This window comes from Syngnathus floridae, chromosome 18 (assembly GCF_059516105.1).
Source record: "Syngnathus floridae isolate MCC-2025c chromosome 18, RoL_Sflo_1.0, whole genome shotgun sequence".
NCBI classification, from domain to species: domain Eukaryota; kingdom Metazoa; phylum Chordata; class Actinopteri; order Syngnathiformes; family Syngnathidae; genus Syngnathus; species Syngnathus floridae.
Window position 1 is genome coordinate 6,006,056 of NC_142430.1, and position 21,128 is coordinate 6,027,183.

Genomic DNA, 21,128 nt, shown 5'->3' on the forward strand with positions numbered 1-21,128 from the left:
AGTTGCCTTGACTTCAAGTAGTCCAGCATCTCCTTATGGTTTCCGAGGTGCTGTCCAGGTAGTCTACTTTGATGGAACGTTGCTCATTCTTGACTTGGGGCTACATTTGGATAATCAAATCAGGCAGACATAATTGTATCGCTATGCAAAATGCCCAACTCACGTTTTCCTCTTGAATCTAGCTTCATTTAAACATGACCGAGGCTCTAGTGGATCCATATTGACAATTTCTTCATAAGTGCTGCAGAGTATTTGCTACTCACCGTGTGTCCTTCAGCGAAATGTTGCCAAGGTTCAATACACCACAACGTGAAGTCTTCACAACAAAATGACCCATTTTCTTTGTAGAAAAAGCATCAAAACATTTATCTACACACAGAACATTTTGTGCTCAGAAAATCAATTCGGCTGGTATAGTATATCTCTTTTGTTATTATATTTCAGTCATAGAAAGTAACTGTCTGCATGGCTTCGATACGTGGACAACAGCGCCACCTAGTGAAGATTTTTTTTTTAAAAGTCTGACGTCATTCACGTGATTTTAGGTGACATTCAAGTCCTCTTCGACTTCATCTTCCTCTTTCTCGTTATTTCTGTGGTCCCCAGAATGCATAGTGAGACCCATGTGCTTGTGCAGGGCGTCCAAGCTGGCCTGTTTAACATAGTATCGGATGTTTTGTGATGGAACCACATTCTGGAGCTCCTCCAGCTTGCTGTAGGCCTGAAGAAAACATACAGGGTAGCTAGGACATGTATTGAACTACATTTGGAGAGCTTAACCAAATATTAATAGTTACAGCTTTGTAGTTGCCATGCTGACAGTGATGGTCGATCAGGAAACCGAAAACATCCCCAACCCTGACAGCAGCGTCCAACTCGGGTTCCGTCAGTAAGCCTTCACAAATGTTAAGTGCCTCCTCAGCATCTTCGGATTTCAATCTGCACGCAAGAAAATCAAGAGAAAAAAAAAAGTTGGAGGTCAATGTCTTTGTTTGACAGATACAGCAGTGCGTCCGCTTACTTGCGTGCGTGGACAAATTTCTTAATGAGGGTGATTTTTCGCTGAAGCTCGGTCAGTTTGGTTTCCTGTTGTCCGTCTGAGGTTTTTACTTTGGAGAGGCATTTAAGTGCCTCACTCAAAGCATCCAGAGCCTTCTCGTAGTTCTGATAGTCATCGATTTCCACCTTTGTTATGGTTATTAAAAAAAAAAAAAAAAAAGTCTGTATAGTTGCACATTGAATGGCGAAAGGAACATTGTCCTACCTGTGCACGGGTTTCATAGAAGCCAGCAAGCAGGTGCGGCGCTCTCCCTTTTGTGTAGAAAGCAATGATGGTCTTCAAGATCTCTGGATTTTTCCAGTCTACCGACTGGAGGTAGTTGGCAGCCATGATGAAAAGTTCCTTCTGACGGCAAACATTAGCAAAAAGTACAATCCTCTCCGTGTCGCCTGATTTCAGGAGAGCTCTCATTGCCTGTTAGGAAAATGAAAAATTGCTTTGGTAATTTGAAATTTCTCCACCTCCTCCTGATGATTTTTTTTAGATGCACCATAAAAATATATTTTATAATAAATAAAGCTATACAAGAATAATCACACATTCTTAAGAAAATACCTAAAAGTATTGCTTACTTTTTGTTTGTTTCCAGCCTGAGTGAATTTCTTGGAGGCCAGGTGGTAGTTTCCCTGACGGACGCAGCACTCGGCTATCTTCTCCAGCAGCTGCTTGTGAGCCTCTTCTGACAAGTCTTTTGAATCGGCGGCTGTCATTTTCTCAGCAAGTTCCTCTGTGATGGTCAGGTTCTCATTTACACACAGCTCCAGAGCCTGAGGGTACTAAGAACAAGAACACGGTCAAATGAAATTCAGCGGATGAAGACGGACGAAGACCGGTACCTTCCTGGCCGCAATCAGCAGCTCCACAGCCCTTTTATACTGAGAGTGTTGGATGAAGAATTCAGAGCAGCGCGCCAGGAGGGCAGGGTCCGAGCTTTCATTCAGGTCCTCGGCAACCATCTGAAGTGCTGCAAACTGCTCTGTGGCGAAGGCCACTTCCAGGGCTTTGGAGACGTAACCAGCCTACAAAAAAAAGCCACAATACAGGTCAAAGATTATATCACCTGGTCCTCAATATCCATGCTAGCCCTACTATTATAAACTATGCTAATCCAATCTAATGCTGCCCTCTTGTGGAGAACTGTGGAATGCACAAAGGAATGCAAACAACCCGAGAATTTTTCCTGGAGTAAAACCAACAGTGACATACTTTGTGGTAGAGCGAAACCGCTCGGTCCATGTGGACCCCTTTCTCCTCATAGTAACAGGCGGCCTCCATCATGTCCTCCGGGTTGCTAAGCAGAGCCAGGTTCATCAGCTGGTCATCCAGACCATTCTCCTATTCGGCAATGCGAGTGGAGATTTCACAAAAAAGAAAATTCTTTCTCCAGCTCAACACAATCAATAAACACCAGCTAGTAATGATCTCACCTTACAGAGGCGTATGGCGTTGTTGTAGGCCTGAGCTCGAGTGTAAAAGTGAACGGCTTGTTTGATGTCCTCGTGACCTTCGTAGTGCCGAGCCAGGTGGTAGGACGCTGCCCTGTCACCTGTTTCGATGGCTATCTCGCATGCCTGCCAAACAAATCCATTTCAAAAAATGAACTACCTTTTAAACTGTCCAAAAGAATTTGTCTCACCTTCTGAACGTTCCCCATGTAGCAGTGAACTCGAACCAGCGAGAGGTAATCCTGAGCCGATTCGTAGAAGTCCAGAGCTGAATCCATTTCAGACTGGCTCTCCAAATACTGGGCCCACCACTTGTAGAGGTTCCTGTGTTGATTGATTATGTTATGAAATGTAATTGGGACATATTTGTGTCTGTTTATACTAAGTAGACATACTTGTCTTTCATCCTGTTAACATAGATTTCCAAAGACAAAGGGTCATCCTGAAGCATTCTGGGCACATCCACTCGGTGGGTGTCGGATTTCTCATAACTGGAACAATGAGTGGACAAATTAGAAGGGCAATCCAAACAGTTTGCAGCATTGTAAGTATATACAATAAAAAAAATATCTTCACTTAAATTGTACATATACTTGGAAATTTTATCCAAAATCAGTTTAACATATTTTTAAATTCCTTTTCCAATTATCGATCTAAAAAATACAATTATTACTCTAAATTATTACTCTGAAAAATAAATGCCGTGTGTTTTAAAAAGAGGACCCAAAAAAAAATGTGAATAGTTGGAGAGAGGCTCCACAAAAAAGAAAAACAAAAGTGACTAGATATGATTAATAAATGTATGTGACTACTGTAGTACAAAAGCATCTTACTTCTCCAGGGCCAGGTTTTTGTCACCCATGGACTCCAGATAACGGGCATAATTGTAGTAGGTGGTGCGTAGATGAATGCGATCATGATTCTCAGCAATTTCTAGCGCTTTCTCACATTGACCGCCCGCCTGATAGAGATTATTGAGAAGGTCATAGCGTTGACAGCTTTTGTACAATTTTTCAGCATCCTCCTGGAAGAGAACAGCAAGGATAGGGCGCCATCTCCATGAAGGAAAGGAAGAAAAATACAGCTTTGATGCGTTGGTGTCCTACCAGCATTCCGAGCTGGATGGCCAAGGCTGCCACGTGGGCTTCGGGCTCCGGTTCTGCCTCGGCCTCCTTTAGAGCTTTGGCTGCCCTGGCATTTCCCATGTTGCCAAGGCACACTCGGGCGACGTCCAACCGTCGGGTTTTCACACACATGCGTGCCATGTTTTCCCATACTGCTTTGCTGGCAAAAAAAAAAAAAAAAATCCGCAAAATGGTTACTGCATTTGATCTGTCATCAGATAGAACATTCAATTAAAAAAAAAAAGTGATTGAGATATCAGTCATATTTACAGACTGATTTCAATTTGAACTTGCAAATATAGCTCAAAAGGGAGAACCCCTTTTTGTGATTGTGTAACGTTCAAGATTCCTGAGCCATCTGTTCCCTATTTGGCTCGGCATTGCCTCAGCAGCTACAGATGTGTGCTGTTTATTAAAGTTGAGCAACAGGAAATAGTCGAAATCTTTCGAGGCCCCCAATGTACAATTGGGCCACCGGCGTACAAACTAAAACGATGGCGAGCCTGATAATCTGTGTAGAACCTGTCAGAAATAGTCAGGCCTTGTATGGATGCCCGAAAACAATGAGAGAAATGCTTCCAAATGCAGGGGAGCGGCAACATCTCGAGAGCCAGAAAAGGAAAGACAAGAGAAGGAACAGGTCCACATTTGGCCCCTCTTCCCAGCCTCTTTTCCTCTCAGGAAACACATCCTGTTGCTGGCCGACTGTGGTGGCCGACGTGTTTGTTGCACACAAGAGAGGACTTCAAGTGAACCCCCCCACACACACACACCTCCTCCCGGGCTTCAGACAAAAGAATCCGTGACTGTGACGTCCACAAGGGGGGTCTTTTTGGAGATTTGAGCCAAAGCAAAACCTTGGCATGCACGCACATTTAAAGCGGCTGTGAAGGAGGGAGCTGTCCGCTTATGACCTGCTGCTAATGCACGCTGAACATCTGCAACAAATCAACTCTAGCCTCGTAAAATTTGCTGTGAGGAACGCAGAGAGGGGCATTGGTAGAAGGAAGCTGGGGGAGGTGGGTTTGAGGGATTTTTTCTTGCAGGCTTTTTCTTAGCAACAGTGCAGACTCAATCCTTCTTGTGGACTTTGCACACACACAAGTCAAGATTAGATGTGAAGGCGTGAGGGCAGCAAGAAAAGGACCCAAGGAACCAACATCCGAAAGTCAAGCTGCAGCCATCCGGAGCCAGTGGAATGGACCTCAGCGTATGTCGGATCGATCCAAGCATACCAGAGGAAGGCTGAGGAGTTGGCGACTGGTGAATGAGGATGAACGGAGATGTTCTTTAGCTAAAGATCAAGAAAACGCCCTCGCCTCTTCTGCATTTGTGTGACTTGCAAGCGATCCGCTGGAGGAGGAGGTGGTGGCAGCCGTGGAGGAGGCGGTTCCGAGGAACCACGGAGCTTCTCCCGAGGACAGGCGAGGGAGCAGCCGGGACCCGGAGGAAGGACGAGGGTCGGAACCCGCCGAGGGGGAGGGCGGAGGAGTAGTGGCGGGCACCGGGTGTCACATGGCTGTGCAGAGGCTGGTGGCTGCGGCGGTCGCGGTCGCACTGCTGTCCCTGGTCCTAAACAATGTGGCCGCCTTCACCCCTAGCTGGGTCCTGCAAGCCCTGGAAGATGGGCGTAAGAGGAGCGTGGGACTGTGGAAGATGTGCCCCACCGGAGGAGAGAGGGGCCGGGATGAGCTCCAGGCGGGGCGAAAGGCTCAGGTGGCTCAGAGACAATGTGAAGGTCTGGGATGGGGCTCTGAGTATGCTGGCTATCAAGAATCCCGCAGCTCTGTCAAACGTAAGCATTATACAACATATTTCTTGTTTCAACATATTGAACGTGATAACCAGATGTTTTCAAAAGACTGACATTGTATTAATTCATATAACCTGTCCATAAAACATCTCAATGTGTCAAATACAACATCAAGGCCTTCAATTTTTCATCCAATGTGCAATAAGCTTTTTTTTGCCCATGGATGGTTGGTGGGATAACACAAGTCTCCCCTGTGGTCCCTCAAGTGCAGTTCGACATGATGCGGGCGTGTAACCTCATGGCGACCGTGGCCCTGACGGCGGGTCAACTGATCTTCCTCCTAGGCCTGATGGAGCTGCCCTTCATCACGCCAGAATCTCAGTGGTGGGAGGAGGCCATTGCTGCACTCTTCCAGTTAGCCAGTAAGTGCCCAAACCTCTGTAAAGTAACTCCAAGTCAGAAGGAAAAATGTGCTCAAAAATAGAGGCGCCCGCTTATTTGAAACGATCGAGTACTCATGAATGCCGCCGATACCTGACACTAATAATAAAAGATATCAATAGATACTTGGGGGCAAATTGTTACTTGTGCTAGTGAGAAAAAAAGTGTCAGGAAATTCACTCACACTTCTTAAGGTACCACAAAGCAATGAAGTGATTTTATCAATAGATTTGATGAAATTGATCGCTAATCAATTACTAATTTAATACTTCTAGTATGAACTAGCCCAATTCTTGACTGACAAATTGCTTAATCAGAAGTCGTGTCCCAAGACTTTTGTCCCACTTCGCATGGCGAGGGACACTCCGTCACTTGGCTCCGTATCAGTCTGCTTGGGGTCTAAATTTAGTCTTCATCCAGAGCCCATGAGGCAGAGCTGCAGCGAGTCAGGGAGCGACTGGTGGGCGCCAGGATATCCCTGCTCAGGACGAGGAAATGTCTGTGACTACCTGTTATGCAAACCCCCGAGATGAAGAAGGAAAAAGCCGGGAGGGGGAATGCACGGGAAAGACACTTTCGACAGTGTGTTGCGTGTGTGTGTGTGTGTACACTGCCTGGAGATTTGTTTCTGACACTGTGTGTGCTGTGATTGGGGATTTTAGAAGTTACGAGTTTCCCTCTAGATGAATTCTATATCATAAGTGCCCACCCCCACTAATAACTGAATCACATTGCAAGACTTAGTGGCCTGTCCAACATGTCTAGGAGATGATTAAGTAGCTATTTATGACGATAGTCAGAGATGATCAATGACACCGTCTTCACGTATGTTGACAATACGGTGGAAACAGCGCACACCTATTTCCTATCTAAATTTAGAAAGGCTTCCTGGGAAAAAAATGGCATCTTCCGAGGTCAGTGTCTGACCTTATATGGTTCGAAAAAGCAGTTTGAGGATGACATACAAAGCCAACCAAACAACGGATATTAATGGCTGAAAATGCCTTTGTGGGAAAAGTTTGCGGAAGGACCTTTGGGATGGACAAGAATGTAGATTGGGCGCCAGGCACTTTTATACAGTTCTGAAAAAGGACATAAAAACTGTGGTATGTAAAGTCCGATTCTATCAAATCAAATCTTTCTTATTAAAAAAGATTCCTTCAAAAATATTATAAATAACAGTATAATACTGGAAATTAAATTCGTGCCGCAAGCCATCAACACTAGTAGTAGTGAATGGAGTGCCAGCTTGAATGGAGATATTTTTAAGCCTTATCAACTTCTTTCACTGGATTGTTTTCATTTTGATACGTGCCAAACACGCTCACAGACTGTTGAACTTACAACATTCAGGTCCATTCAGTGATTTTTTTTTTTCCCCTTACTGTACAGTTGACCTATTCACCCCTGGAAAGTCATGTCATAAAAGGTCATAGGGTAGTAATTTAATTTCCACTTCATTTACAGACTGTACTTTTTCTACTATTACTGCTGGTCATAAATTGTTTGCATTTAGAAAATGTTAATTTAAAAAAAAAAAAAAAATCTTCAAGAGGAATGTTATTCCGATTTTTCTCTGTGAGCGATAACATCAAACCTCCAGTAAATGTAAGAGCCTCGAAGGCCAGGGTGTGGAGGGGTGGGAAGGAAGGATGGAAAGAGGAAGAGGGGGAAGGAAGCTGACGAGATAAGTGCGTGCCAAAACGAGAGGTTCACACAGCCCACCCTGGCCGCGACCTGGACAGGACGAGGTTACTCATTTTCTTGGATGAGGAGCCAGGCGGGTTCAACACCGAGCCACTGAGCAAACACTGCGAAGTTTCAGTTTGAGAGATTGACACAATGAAAATCGTTTTCGCGTGTAGGTAGAGAATGAATGAAGTCTGGCCTTCGACGCAGGAAAATGACTAACCGCATTTCCAGCGATTATTTTTGGGATTGTTTTGACACTGGGGAGCTGAGAATAGATTGATAGTCTTGGGTACATAGTAAAATTGCCGTAAAATTATGCAGTTAGGGAAACAAATTAGTACGGTGGGCAATGGATAATCGTATGGGTGGAGGATTTCGGGAATCAAACACAATGAACCGGTAAAAATAGCCATCAATGAGTAACCATGTAAAACAAGCATCAATATGCAGCCAGGGGAATGTTTGTAATTCTTTGTTTTAATGTTATCATGGAGTTTATTCAATTGGGAGACAGTTTTGTGCCAAAGGAAAGGCGGTGATCTCACAGAAGTGATCACACCCCTCGTATTTTTGTAAATGTCTTATCGTGTCTATTCATGGCGCAACACTAAAGATATTTACGATCGGGAAAAAAAAAAAAGCCATACTGCCATTAACATCTGAAGGTGGCCAAATTGTCACTTGCTAATCTGATTCTTTGCATTTTTATAGGTTTTGTGCTGGTGATTGGACTAGTGACCTTCTACAGGATCGGGCCATACACACACTTGTCCTACTCCTGCTATGTGGACATCGTCGCGTGCCTGCTGGCTACAATGGCGGCGGCCATGCTCATCTGGAACATTTTACACCGCCGTGACGATTGCCTGGCGCCGCGGGTCATCATCATCAGTCGCTCGCTCACGTCCCCTTTCCACCCCCGCCTGGACAATGATTACGTGGATTCTCCGTGTTGAGCAGAAAATCCTCTGTTCAATTTTTGGGTTTCCGGTGGCTCAACATACATCGAGATAAAACGTGCTTGGTTTGCTGCTCTGCAACTGTTGGACGTAATCAATATTTCCTTTATGATTTCTTGGTGGCTCCATTTGGACCAGGCCTGAGATGTTTAAACTCCCGCCAAGCAGAAGATCAAGCTGGACCTTGATTATTTTACGTGCACTTATTCAAAAGTCCTCTTCCATGACTATGAATTGGAGTTGTGATAGAATGAATATAAAGCATCATAACATAATACCTCTCCCCCTCCCCTACTTCGGGATATCTAAATATAATGTTACTATATCTTTAGTAGGTTAAAACATTCGAGTCATCCTAGCAAAGTTTCTTAATGCGTCAAAGTAATATTTAATAGGAAACTTGCATTTTACTCTAGTTATGTTTAAGACGAAAGGGGATAAATTATTCCTAAGCTTTAAAACGACATGCACTTCTACGTAAAAGCAGGCAATACTTTTTGTAATCCACTTAGACATCATTTGTTTGTGGTACATCTATATACTAATTTAATATTTGTAAACTGTATTAAACAGGGCTGTCATTAAGATGTAGTAATATTTGCGATTATTATATCCTACATCTGTAAAGAACCCCTACGGATCTTCCATATTTCAAACCACATAAGGGTTGAATAAATACAGATATTTTATCAATAAATGTCAAAGTTAAACGTGCCGGTTATCTTCTTGTTTTATCATCCTACAGAACATTTTGTCATTGCGCCTTCTGTTTTGAAGTCTATATTCTAAATGGCAATGTAGGTGGGTGATAAACCTGCAGCTCAAGGACGACATGAATAAGAGGAAATCGCCGAGTCTGAGATACAAACATTCCAGTCTGTATCTGATAGTGCTGCTCCATTTCGAGGAATTCTGTCAAGCATTTTTCCAGTAGAGCTACATATGTTTATATGAATAAGACAACTGAGAATTTCTCAGGAGGTCGGAGTGAGATGGACTAGTTTCTGGATCTCTATTCAGAGTCATCCATTACCAATAAGCGCATAGAGATGCACATTTTTATTCATCAAACACAATGTCAGTCTTTTGAAAAGTAGTAAAAATAGATATCAATGAGGAAGTTAGTCAAACTATTGTGCAGAACGCCAATAGAGAGTCAAGGCCGAACATGACAATACTCCCCCTGTTGGTCTTTAGTCAGGTCTTTGAACTAAAGCCCCCGTGGACCGACCGGACTGCCGAAGAACACGATGACCGGATAAAAGTACTCTGAGCTGACCGGACGAGCGACTTCTTACCTCTTGATGAGTTTGATGGACTTGAAGGCTTCGTCCATGTGACCGACGGTGAGGTAGAAGCTGAAGTTGAGCATGGCGTCGCGTGTGGACTTGTCGCAGTTCTCCAGGCCTTCAAAGTCCCTGAGCGCTCGCCTGGAGACCATTTGGGGGAAGAGGGCAACGGAGCCCCGTGATGGCTGGCTCTGATTTGCTGGTGCTGATGTGGCGGAAACCTCCTTTAGAACACAAGCGAGGAGCATGATTTGAAGTTTATACAAATTACATTAATATATATTGTTTATAGCGCTTCACCACATTTTACAGCCTTTTCCCAAAATGAATTATTATTTTCTTCAAAACCTTTTTTTAATTTATTTTTAACAGCTTTTGCAGCAGTAAGATGCTGCCACCACCATGTTTGACTTCTTTTTGTGATGAGAGCGATGGAATTATGGCCGAAATAGCCATTACGAAAATTAAAATAGTAGTCAGTGTTATCACAACATCTTAAGGCTTCTGAAAACTTTCAATTTCCAAAACATTCCATTTTGGTGTAAGGCAGAAGGAGTCAAAGCAAACTACAGCGTTGGCAAAAAACAACCAAGCTATATTCACCACACAGGGACGCTTTTGTGCTGCCGGGAATCAACAATGTTTAGTTTTCAGAAGGAAAGGCACGGACAGGCACTCACGTCTGATTGAAGGACACCACCCCTCCGAAATAATAGCTGGGGTGCACGTTAGACCAAACAAAGTCGCGCATTAGAGTAGTAGTGGCGGGTGCAAAGATTTGAACCAAGATTTCCAAACAGAAGCAGCGTGTCGAGGCTGAGGAACAAGAGGATTGTCCAATCTCACCTTGCAGCTAAAATAATAATAAGGCACGTCAAGAGCAAGGAGGGCTTGCAGGCCTGCTGGTTTGTGGTAGCAGTCTTGCAAAAGGAGGCCGTGTTCCTGAGTACAGAAGAGCGTAACCACCGACACGTCCACCTGGGAAATCAAAGGACGGACATGCAAAGTTAAATAATCATCTTTATTATTTCTGACCCATGACACTCCAAAAGCTGATTTAGCCAGAAGATGAATTCAATGTTAACTTTACCGTCTCCCAGTAACCAGACGAGGAGGTTTCTGAGCTGACCGGCACCGTCTCACACACAAAGAGTCGAGGTTCGCTCTCGTCCCAGAAGTGCGATACGGGGCATCGGCCCCTAAGCTCGCTCTCCTGAAACTGCTGTCTGGGGAACAAAACAGAACCAGACTTAAAAAAAAAATTCAGACACAGAAGGGCAAAAGCACCTTGACTTACCTTTCACAGTCTTCAGGCTGTGAGATACCACTGGATGGTCTCCCAGTGAAAAAGTCAAAGTGTGTGACGGTGTCCATTTCAATGTCATAGAAGTACACTTTCTGGTCGGGTCGACCATTCACCTAAGAGGAAAGTGCCTCATTGGTGAATTCATAGTTAAATGGATGAAAATTGAGAATGGGTGTTGTTCATTCACCTGTGTGATTAAAACGCTGACTTGGCTACCGTTGGCGTTACACTTGACTGAACGCAGGGCTCCCAAATTGGGAATCTGATCAGCCAGGTTCTTGGCATTGCAGTGAGCTTTAGCATCTCTATAATTAAAAAACACATTGATTCAGAACAAGTATTTTACCGAGAGTAACATTGACCTTAACAAACCTCCGGGTAAGATCAAAAACTCGGATATGCGATGTGTCTGTGCCGACCACCAGGTAAGACTGGCACACGCTGAGCAGAACTGGGTTGCCTTCAGCCTTGGAGAAAGTCAAGAGTTGCTTCACTGTGCCCTAAACATGGGAAATGGGTTGGTTATAATTTAGTTAAATTATTAAATCAGTCAACCCACAGCTTCCCCAAGAGGGGTCGACAAACCTGCGGTGTGCGGATCTGGACTCTATTCGGTTCCACCATGTAAAGGTTCTCACCATGGACAGCTACTACATGAGAGTCACAAGGGAATGATCCTGCGGAATTAACAGACGAAAAAAATGATTGCTCTTGAAAATCGGAGATAAAAACATGGACGGATAAATTGGTCAATTTAATTTGCTGATATTAGCTCTTTTAAAAATGGCCAAATTTTATTTTTCAGTTCATCGGCTAATTATTTGCTTGTCGGAATTTTATTCTGACAAATATCGGAATCGGTGTGGTCGGCGTACCTTTATTATGTAGGGCAGCCCCCGACATCTCAAACACAGTCACCTGTTTGCCACTCCAAACTGTGGCAGAATCCTGTCACAATAAACAGGGAGAATGAATTAGAAATGTTTGAAACTATCAGGACCTAGTAAAAGTCAAAACAACAAATAATTTTATTGACATCCATCTGGATCTATTGATTGGATTGTAAAGGCCTCGGCTGCTTACCTTTGTCACACACACACCCTTAATATGCATTTCGGACTGCAGAGCCAGGTGCAGGCCGGTGTGGAACTGAGTGATGCTGAGCTGGGTCGGCGTCAACTGCACCGCTGCCACCTGCTGGCTACAGTGGGCTGACATCACGTGCTCGTGCAGGATCACCACCGTGTTGGAATTGTTGGCCGCCAGCAGATTCAGATTGGTGCCCCACTAAAAGGCAAGCAGATATTTACTAAAAACATAACAAGACAAAAAAAAGTGTGTGAAGGGAGTACCTGCAGTTGAGTAACGTTTCCTTCGATTTCCGTGGGCGTCTGAAGCTTCCACTGGGCTTTTGTGTCGCTTCTGCTCCGCTCCGAATGCAGCGTCATTTTCCACATTGCTACGCGTCCGTGACTGGTACCTGCAGCCAGAATTTCTGGAGAAGTGAAAGGCAATGGGAAATGTGAGCTGAGAAATTGCAGTCATGTGATAATCCGAATCAGTCAAACATATTCTTGACCTTTCCCAGCACAATAGGAAACACAGTTGATCATCTCGCCCCTCTCAAAGCCGAGCTTCTCATCAAGTGACAAGGCGTAGTTTTCGTTTCGCTCGAGATCCCACAGCCTACGAAACCAGGACAGAACATCATGTAAAAAGCCAGCAAGTGTGTATTTGCGTCCGCTGAGTGTACAGAACCTGAGAAGTTGCTCCCCTGTCGCTGTGATAACAAGACCATTGTGCGCCCAAACGATGTCCACGCTTTGGCCACTTTTACTGCTCAGCTTGACCTTGGAAAGTATTTTCAAGGGAACAATATAAAGTGTGTAGGTACTATGGAAGAAGGTTTTTTTTTTTTTGTCTGTTGAGCCTACCTTTTGAAATTCCTGGGCATCCCCCTCTGGTCCCAAAGTGTACTGTGACAGCATCATACTGTCAGTGATCACAGTAAGAACCTCCCTGGTCTCCAGGTAGTACATTTTTTTGATGGCACCATCCATCCTGAGGAGCATGCTTGTTTTGCCGTGCTCATCCACGCTGTGCACCTTACCTATAATGAATTCTGATTTTAGAAAGCAACCAGTGCACTCTTACCCAAGAAAAAAAATCGGAATTAAGCGACAGTGTCCGTAGCCTTAGACAAATTTCTAAATTCATTTAAAAAATCAGAATTGTTCTTACCATCTGCAGTGCTGACGTAAAAAGCAAGGCCCTCCTGCGGCCCCATCTTGAGAGGCGCACCCTTCCAGCTGAACATGTCCAAAGCGTTTTCATCTCCACTCACTGACGCACGAGCCAGCATTTTCACGTCGCTGTTAAAAATAGTTGTACTCAATTAAATATATTTTTCCTACCCACTGTTAGTCATATATCCTGCTTACTCTCCAGGCAGAGCAGGTTTGAATAAGCAGCAAGTGATGGGGGAGTTGTATCCATGCTTCACTTGATGGTTCCCTTGAAGTCTCCCTCTGGCATCCACCTTCCAAACAGCTAAAGCGCCACTCTGATGGTGGAGACATGCAAAGAATTTTTTTATTAGGCACTAAGAGGTCTTCAATGTTGCCATCCTCAGATCTGTAGTTTTATATTTATTTCAGATTTTGGAAAAATAAGACACTCGCCTGGTCCCCAGTTACCAAGCGACTTCCCGAGCAACTCCACTCCAACAGCGTGATGCGTGCCGTGTGTGTGCTCGGCAGGACATTTTGATCTCCAGAAGGATGCAATAGAAGCAGCACCTCGCCATTCTCCCAACCCTGAGCCAACACGGGCTTTATGGGATGCCAGCAAAGCATTGTGGGGCGGTGAGGACGCTCAACGTGACAGCTCTCCACATGCTCGCCCTGCATTTGGAGAGGTAGTTGTTTAAATGGATGGGAAGACAGAGAGAAATGATCTATTTGTCAAATAATGGACATTCTCCATGCTTATATACCTGCTGTAAGTAGATGTTAACATTTCCTCCAGTGGTGGAGTTCCGTGAGGCCACAGCCAGTATGGACAGAGTCGAGTGCCACATCAACTGAATGGGCTCCTCACAATTTTCAGGGGTCTCAACCCGGTGGTCGAAATACACCGCCATGTTCTCAGTGTACCTAAGTTGGTGAGGTAAAGATAAATGACATGTCAAATTCATACAAGGAATCTGCTGAGGAAGAAATGCTACCCACTAACACACTGATGACGTCAAAACATGTTAAATTATTTGTTCTGATTTCTATTGTGTTTACCTGTAGTTGCAGTATGCTTTAATTAAATTGACACAACGACTTGATAGCTTTGTACTGATGGGGCATGTTAGCATCCTGGTGCTACCAACTTTATAAATTCCTTGTTTGAGTTTATGAGCCTTGCTTGCAATTTAAAGTGGCAAGAAAGTTATTCCTATTACATAATTATCGAATAAGGACGACAGAAATGTTTTCATATAACTCTTTACTGTCTGAACATTTCACGACTCGCATTACAATTAGTCATTTACGTCATTTTTTAATTTTTTTTTACACACGAGATAGACATACCCTCGAAAGCGTCTTTCCTTCCCAACGCAGTATCCGAGGTGTTCCTTTTTTGAGGTATCTTACATTTCGGGAGCTAGCTCGACATATTCTCTCCAGGCGGCATCCATTTTGGATTTTACCACCTCGGTCAGCTAAGATACATTACCCAAACTTAGCCAAAACCTTCAACAGCGCTCCTCTAAACAACATATCAAGACACGGATTTGTTTTCCCTACAAGAGTTGCCTAAACCACCAAGTTATATGTTAATTTTCAGCCGTTATTTGTCAAATGTTTTCGCTTGTGTGTGGCTACGAGAGCGTCCCTGGCAGTTGCCACGGACAACATCCGAGATTGAACTGGAGGAGGAGTTACGGAAATTAACGAACATGGCCGAGGTGTGACGAGTCACTTTTCCGAGAAATGAATGGAAATGCCATTCATCCATTTCAGCCCCCCCCAAAAAAAGAGTTTTTGGTTGTTTTTTTTATTGATTAAAAATAGTATTCTAAAGTATTGCAACTGTTGCTTGATGTTAATTTTGCTGACACCATGTGAACTCTATGGGACACAAGTGTACCAAATACAAATATGTACCATTACACACTTGTCTGTACTGTACTTTATCTTTTTTTTTTCCAATAACAGTAATGTCTTATTATTGACAATGCAGAATAACAGAATTGTTTTGATCTTTTGCAGTTTTCTCATAAGATAAACTATTTCAGAGAACTCATTCTCATGTGGAATGATCCATTTGTCACAGGAGGAAGCATCATTTATTTTTACAGTCTATGACTACGTACTGTCCATAAATATTCACAGGATGTCCTTTGCGGACAAACAAACCCAATGGCGAGATCGTCTTGTACAGGAAAGACAAAAGAATATACCTGAACTAAATTGAGGATATCCTCTTCACAAAATATTTCGTCATTTAAGCCACAATTGGTTTGAACAAGTGTGTACCTTTATATATAGAGCCAGGGGACAACACAAGCTTTCGTTTTCATTTGCTTGACCTCATGTTCCAGGAAGAGCAAAAGTCATCCCACCTTTAGGGACATTGGTGTTTGAAGTCATCCACTTCCTTGACTGAAATCAACATCTGCAGTCTTTGTGAGGACAGAGTGCTCACTTTGACCTGGTCCAGTTTTGTTCATGATTCAATGCCGAGGGCGTGTGGACTTTGAAGCTGTTTCTTCAGGCTCTTATCCATCAACACCAGACTCTGCATGGCCAAACTCCTGCAATCTGCATCCAGGTCACCCTCAGCCACATCTTGGCAACATAACACATAGCATAGGAAACAATCATAAAAATAAAATTTGATTTCTCCGAGTGTATGGTGATTAAAGTTATGGTGATTCAAATTTCAGCCCCTGGTTAATATGATAAACTATTTTTAGCTGCAGGACAGATTTAATAAACAAACAAATAAATAGACTGATCGCGTCATAGCTTGCATTGCAGGACATCCTGGATCCTCGTCCTCTTCCCAGAAATGAGTGCAGCTGCGTGTATATTTTGAAAATGTCCCTTTTCTGTGTAAACACTTTTTTTTCTTACCTGCCAGCCAAGATCTAGTTTCAAAAAGCTGGTCTGCAAGGTCCACCAAAATGTTTTGACTGGGCATGCTCATGAACACGGAGCAGACGGCAAAGAGGATGCCTCGTCTTACCATCCTTCCCAAAAAAAATTAAAGATGGGTGTCAGGCAAAATCAGAACATTATAAATCAAAAAATTTTTTACTTACTGGTCAGTGTGGTAACGCAACGTCCACACAAAGTCCAGCAGAGCACGACCCATTTGTGCAGCTACCTGCAGAGGGGGAAAATGAAAATGATGTAATCAGTACCACCAGCAAAGTGACTTTTGGAGACAACATTCAAATACCGGTGCATTCACTGCCAGATGCATGAAGATACCCAAGGTGTGGATCAGCCTGCCCAAGACCAGGTGGTCACTTCCCAATAAGTCGAAGGTCACCTGAGGCCTGATAAGCACGAGGTGAATGTACATTTCAGTTAATATTCAATTTCATTCGTATTGGAAGAGGGTGGTAAATTTCTGACTTACTTGTCATAATTTCTGAGTAAAGGAAAGAAGAAATATCCAGCAACTAGTGCGTAGCGGTTAGCTGTGGCCTTTGTTGGAGGCTGGGAGGCTCCCTGGAAAAACATATGAATGTCCCTTGTATTTTCTTTTTTTACATATAAATTTTTTTTGGAACAGTAGTGCATGTGGTTTAAATACCTTACTGATGCGTTTAGTCTTTGCCTGAATGCGCTCCTCAATGACCTGCCGCCAGTGTGCAGCGTTGTCAGCCGAGTACGGCGTTAAATCTGTGGTGACGCTTGGATTTGGGATGTCCGAATTTGGCTTGGACAGCTCCTGAGCTGCCAAAGCTAAAACCTGGTGCAAAGGAAAGAATTATTTCGAGACTCAATCTAAGTATTATTTGGCCTGAAGTTTTTTTTTTTTCCAAACCTCTAAGATATCCAGACGCTGACGAAGGCTGTAGTTTAAGGAGTAGAACTCCGTGCTCAGGAACTCGGTCACCTGGAATCGATCATCACACACACAAAAAAAAGTAAGGCATGGAGAAAGACATGAAATCAACGTATGATATTCTGATGTGGAAAAGGCGGCGAAGCATACCGGGATGCAGTCACTGACCACAATCGCCACCATGGTGGCCTGCCTGAGAGCTAGGAAGCCATTGATGCTGTACTTATCCTCCATGTGTAGAAGAACTTTGCTTAGCTGGACACTGATCTGAAAATAAAAAAAGATACAATGCTGCCTTCTACTGGACTAACCATCATGATCATTCAATGTCCATTGTACTCATTCTGGTGTATGTGCTTTGGCCACCAGGAGGCAGTATAATAGAGACGTTCGATGAAGGAACACAAGCTCCTCTTAAAGTTTTAATGTAGAGTTCAGTTTCCATATTTAATCTGTGTAAGCAAAACATATTTCCTTTGTGTCTGGATTATGTGCATACCTCTTTGGTCGCAAAAGCGTTCTTTCTCACCAGTCCCTCGGCAACCCTTAAACTGAAGTCCACGCGCTCTGGATCTTCAGAGGAAATTAAATCTGGATGGAGAAGAAAAAGTCAGGCAGGATATGATATTGTGACAGGGGGGGCCGGTGTGGGAACATACTTTCCAGACAATCTCGTAGGTAGCGTGGTGGCGACGCCTTATTTATTTCCTGATCTCCAGACATGTCGTAAGGCGTGAACTCATCATCGCTGCAATTGTAACAGAAGTTCTTAACAACACTGAGTAAAATGTTATTTATCTTGTAACGCATAACTGATTATCAAGAAAAGCACCAAACTGGGGATGAATCTTACTTCCACTGAAATGGTGTACGGATGTGCTGCAAATACTTTACCTATCAAGGTCAGAGTCTGGCTCAGTTTTTGATGATGTCATTTCTTGTCCATTTGTTGATGAATCATTGCAAACTGATGGATTTCCTCGGATCTCTTCAGGGGGGCTGACCCTGCATGATATATTAAATAAAAAAAAACACACAAACAACCATACATCACTGCAAGGTTTTTCTACTAATAGATTTAGGTACCATATAAATGCATAGACGGTGAAAAGCTTGAAATTGTGCAGATGTTTACCAATCTTCAGATTCAAGCTCTGATTCGTCCACGTTCAAAGGAGTCAGAAGAGAAAGCAGCTCTCGTGTTTCCTCATCCTGTTCGTACTATAATACGCAATCAGTACAAATGAGGTTCGAATGTTTGCACTTGACAACATCTCAATCAAACACGGACCTCAAATTTAAGTTTGGTTCCGTTGATATTCATGCGGGAGCTCAGGCACTCGCCCACGACCATTCCCATACGCCTGATGCGTACCACGTTGCTGTCCAGGTGGCTCTGCATGCCTCCGAGCAGGCACTGCAGAAGCTCTGAAGGGGTGAAAAAAAAAAATCTCGGTTCATACGATTAAAAGTGAGAATCCTTTTTTAGGCACATACAAGACTTGCACCTGAACGTAGCTCCTGCAGCTCAGAATCATCCAGCAGACCGACGCAGAGCAGCAGTGCCTTGCTGACGTACAACTGCTGCTCCACGGGAGTGTGTTTCACTGCGCTTGGGTTGGCCCACGCTTGGGACACGGAGCGCAACACCTAAGAACACAAAAAAGAAAATTATAATAAATTGAGAAAATAAAAAAAAATTATTTTAGTCTTCCTGATGTTCTTGTAAAATAAAAACAAACACTCTGCACCCACTTGGATGAGCAGCGGTCTTCTGTCCTTGTCAGCAGCAAGGTAACCCAGAACAACTCTCAACATTCCAGTCTGGATGAAAAAAAAATTTGAAAAATCAAATTTATTCAATGATTTACGCTCCAAGTGATATCTTACCTCATATTGGTATTGTAGCAAAAGTAGTTTATGTGTGATGACAAACTGGGCTGTCTTATTTGTCAACACAAGATTGCTCATGATTCTACCCAATGCATCAGGCCTGAAAAATGAAAGACCCATAAGATTGGTGAATTGCATTAATTTAAGATAACATCCAAAATATGTTTATAAGCGCCCTCACCCATGAACGGCCTGCACCAGGCCGATAAGTACGCTTTCCATCCAGCGCTGGGGAACATTTTCCAGCAGCTTGCAGCAAACCCTCTGCCACACCATGTCTGTGCGCGTGGAGCTGGACATTTTGGGAGCCATCACTGCGAACAACAAACCTGTAAGAAGTAAAAAAAATAAAAAAATAAAAAAAAGGGGAGAATTGGTCAATAGAATTTAGAGAAAAACTCACAATGGCTCTCAAATATGTGTTTTTGAAATTCACATCCAGATCTATTTAATCATGAATATTTTTTCAATTCCTCAAGCACACCGTTTCGGAAAAAAAGAGTAATTTAAGTTTGATTAAATATATACTTGATATAAACTTACGACTATGTCCTTGGGCGCAGAGTTTTCCGAGTGTCTGAGCCACAAACGTCAATGAGCAGCTTGTGCCACCTGTCAAATATAACAGCAGAATATTCACAAAAATACTCGAGTAAAAGGTAGAATCTACTCTCTTGAAACTTTTTGCAACCCGCTTCTGTAAATATTTGACCTTTGAGTGCATTGCAAGTGCGCTCCAAGACAGTGAGCATTTCTTTAGCCAACAGAGGATAGTAGTGCTGAGGAAGGAAGGTGGTCTTGTTGGTGTGCTTCAATTTATTGGCAGTGAGGTCAGGCAACGCCACGATACGTGTTAGCAAGGTCTCTCGGAGCTGGGGGGAGTCAACGGGACCCGTGGTCAGACAGTAGGACCACAGGAGGTCGGCCAGTCGACCGCTCTGGATGAACTTCTCTGTGATGCTGACCAAGTGGTCCAGATTTGAACCAGGTCTGGAAAGGCAATAACAGTAGATCATAAAAATTGGATTCCTTTCATTTTTGTTAAAAAAAAAAAAACGCATCAGTGCATGTCGTACCTTAGCTCACCAATTCCCTCCATCAGCACCAGCAGAACCTGTTCAGGAGGTCCTCGCAAGAAAAGGACATCCCATAATTCAGAGTGCTGTGCCACAGTCAAGTCGTGGAACCAGTCAGCTTGCATGTTCTTTATCAGGACTTGAAGCGTGCGAGTGAAGTGAGACCTTTGGAACTCTGCCTTCTGGAGCGAAGTGCTCGCATTCTCAGGAGCTTCTTCCAAGTATGAGCGGAGGGTTTGAAGGGCACGGATGGCATCTTGTTTTGAGGCTGACAAGGTCAGACTCCGGAAACACTGGGACACTTCAAGGCGGATGTCAGTAGTCAGGCAAGGAGACTCCATCTTTGTAGAAAAACTCCTTTGGGAAAAAGGGAGAAATATCATAAACTGTGTTTTTTCTTCAAGCTATTATTTATTATGGATAGATATAAGAACCAACCGATAAATCGGCTGACTGATTTCAGACCTAATTGAGATTTTTTTCCCCCTCAACAATGCAACTGTGATTGATTCATCTTCTGAAGTATATGCAATTAATTATTCCGCCCTGTAAAACAATAATAAAATGCTGGTGGGTTTTTTTGGGTGGCTGAAATAGATTATTGGCTTTTCTATTTATTTCAACAGGGGTAAGTTAAAATGAGACAAGTTATTTAATTTACAAAAAATATGTCGTTTATCTATATTGCTCTTTTTGGTACGAATTTGTATGAAATTAAAGGGTTTTTTTTCGAAATAGTTGAATTAGCATCTACGTTATCGCTCTAACGTAATATTCGTATACCTTTAAAACAAGGAAAAATATTCATCTTAATGAAAATCTTACTTGGTTGTGTTCAGATGAGCCTTTCACATAATATGATGGAAAAGAAAAGTAATTTCTCAACTGTTGTGCTACCTCAATAAATTTTTGTTAGCAAGCATCGTCACTCATCTTCTTCTGTTTTATTTCTCCAGGTTGGAAGACATACATGTTGCACGCTAGTGCCCCTTATCGGTGTTTTGTGTTAACTACGCTT

The 21,128-nt window shown here is 43.2% G+C and overlaps 3 protein-coding genes across 3 annotated transcripts; 1 reads left to right on the top strand and 2 right to left on the bottom strand.

Moving 5' to 3' along the window:
• Positions 1-323: 323 nt before the first annotated feature.
• On the bottom strand, positions 324-14,999 carry ift140 (intraflagellar transport 140 homolog (Chlamydomonas)). The gene is made up of 30 exons (XM_088360197.1): positions 14,651-14,999; positions 14,065-14,224; positions 13,751-13,972; positions 13,511-13,632; positions 13,311-13,441; positions 13,004-13,179; positions 12,828-12,919; positions 12,649-12,755; positions 12,422-12,564; positions 12,153-12,356; positions 11,945-12,017; positions 11,655-11,746; positions 11,442-11,569; positions 11,257-11,374; positions 11,061-11,182; positions 10,854-10,989; positions 10,610-10,741; positions 9,773-9,987; positions 3,612-3,789; positions 3,339-3,529; positions 2,901-2,996; positions 2,697-2,829; positions 2,488-2,631; positions 2,267-2,395; positions 1,897-2,079; positions 1,633-1,836; positions 1,265-1,474; positions 1,022-1,185; positions 798-939; positions 324-721 (listed from the first exon to the last, which is right to left on the bottom strand). Exons 2-30 carry the CDS (start codon positions 14,209-14,211, stop codon positions 542-544), a joined length of 4,314 nt encoding a protein of 1,437 aa, XP_088216323.1. The 5' UTR covers positions 14,212-14,224; positions 14,651-14,999; the 3' UTR covers positions 324-541.
• tmem204 (transmembrane protein 204) lies at positions 4,405-9,188 on the top strand. The gene is made up of 3 exons (XM_088360199.1): positions 4,405-5,424; positions 5,649-5,804; positions 8,227-9,188. The coding sequence occupies exons 1-3, from the start codon at positions 5,145-5,147 to the stop codon at positions 8,469-8,471; spliced, it is 681 nt and encodes a 226-aa protein (XP_088216325.1). The 5' UTR covers positions 4,405-5,144; the 3' UTR covers positions 8,472-9,188.
• Positions 15,000-15,385: 386 nt separating the features above from the next.
• On the bottom strand, positions 15,386-21,086 carry telo2 (TEL2, telomere maintenance 2, homolog (S. cerevisiae)). Its single transcript, XM_088360198.1, has 21 exons — positions 20,936-21,086; positions 20,111-20,467; positions 19,747-20,024; positions 19,578-19,646; positions 19,216-19,363; positions 19,032-19,134; positions 18,897-18,965; positions 18,650-18,791; positions 18,433-18,569; positions 18,277-18,362; positions 18,036-18,146; positions 17,801-17,889; positions 17,641-17,732; positions 17,292-17,408; positions 17,121-17,192; positions 16,887-17,045; positions 16,710-16,801; positions 16,527-16,626; positions 16,387-16,451; positions 16,199-16,314; positions 15,386-15,910 (listed from the first exon to the last, which is right to left on the bottom strand). The coding sequence occupies exons 2-21, from the start codon at positions 20,449-20,451 to the stop codon at positions 15,789-15,791; spliced, it is 2,508 nt and encodes an 835-aa protein (XP_088216324.1). The 5' UTR covers positions 20,452-20,467; positions 20,936-21,086; the 3' UTR covers positions 15,386-15,788.
• Positions 21,087-21,128: the final 42 nt, after the last annotated feature.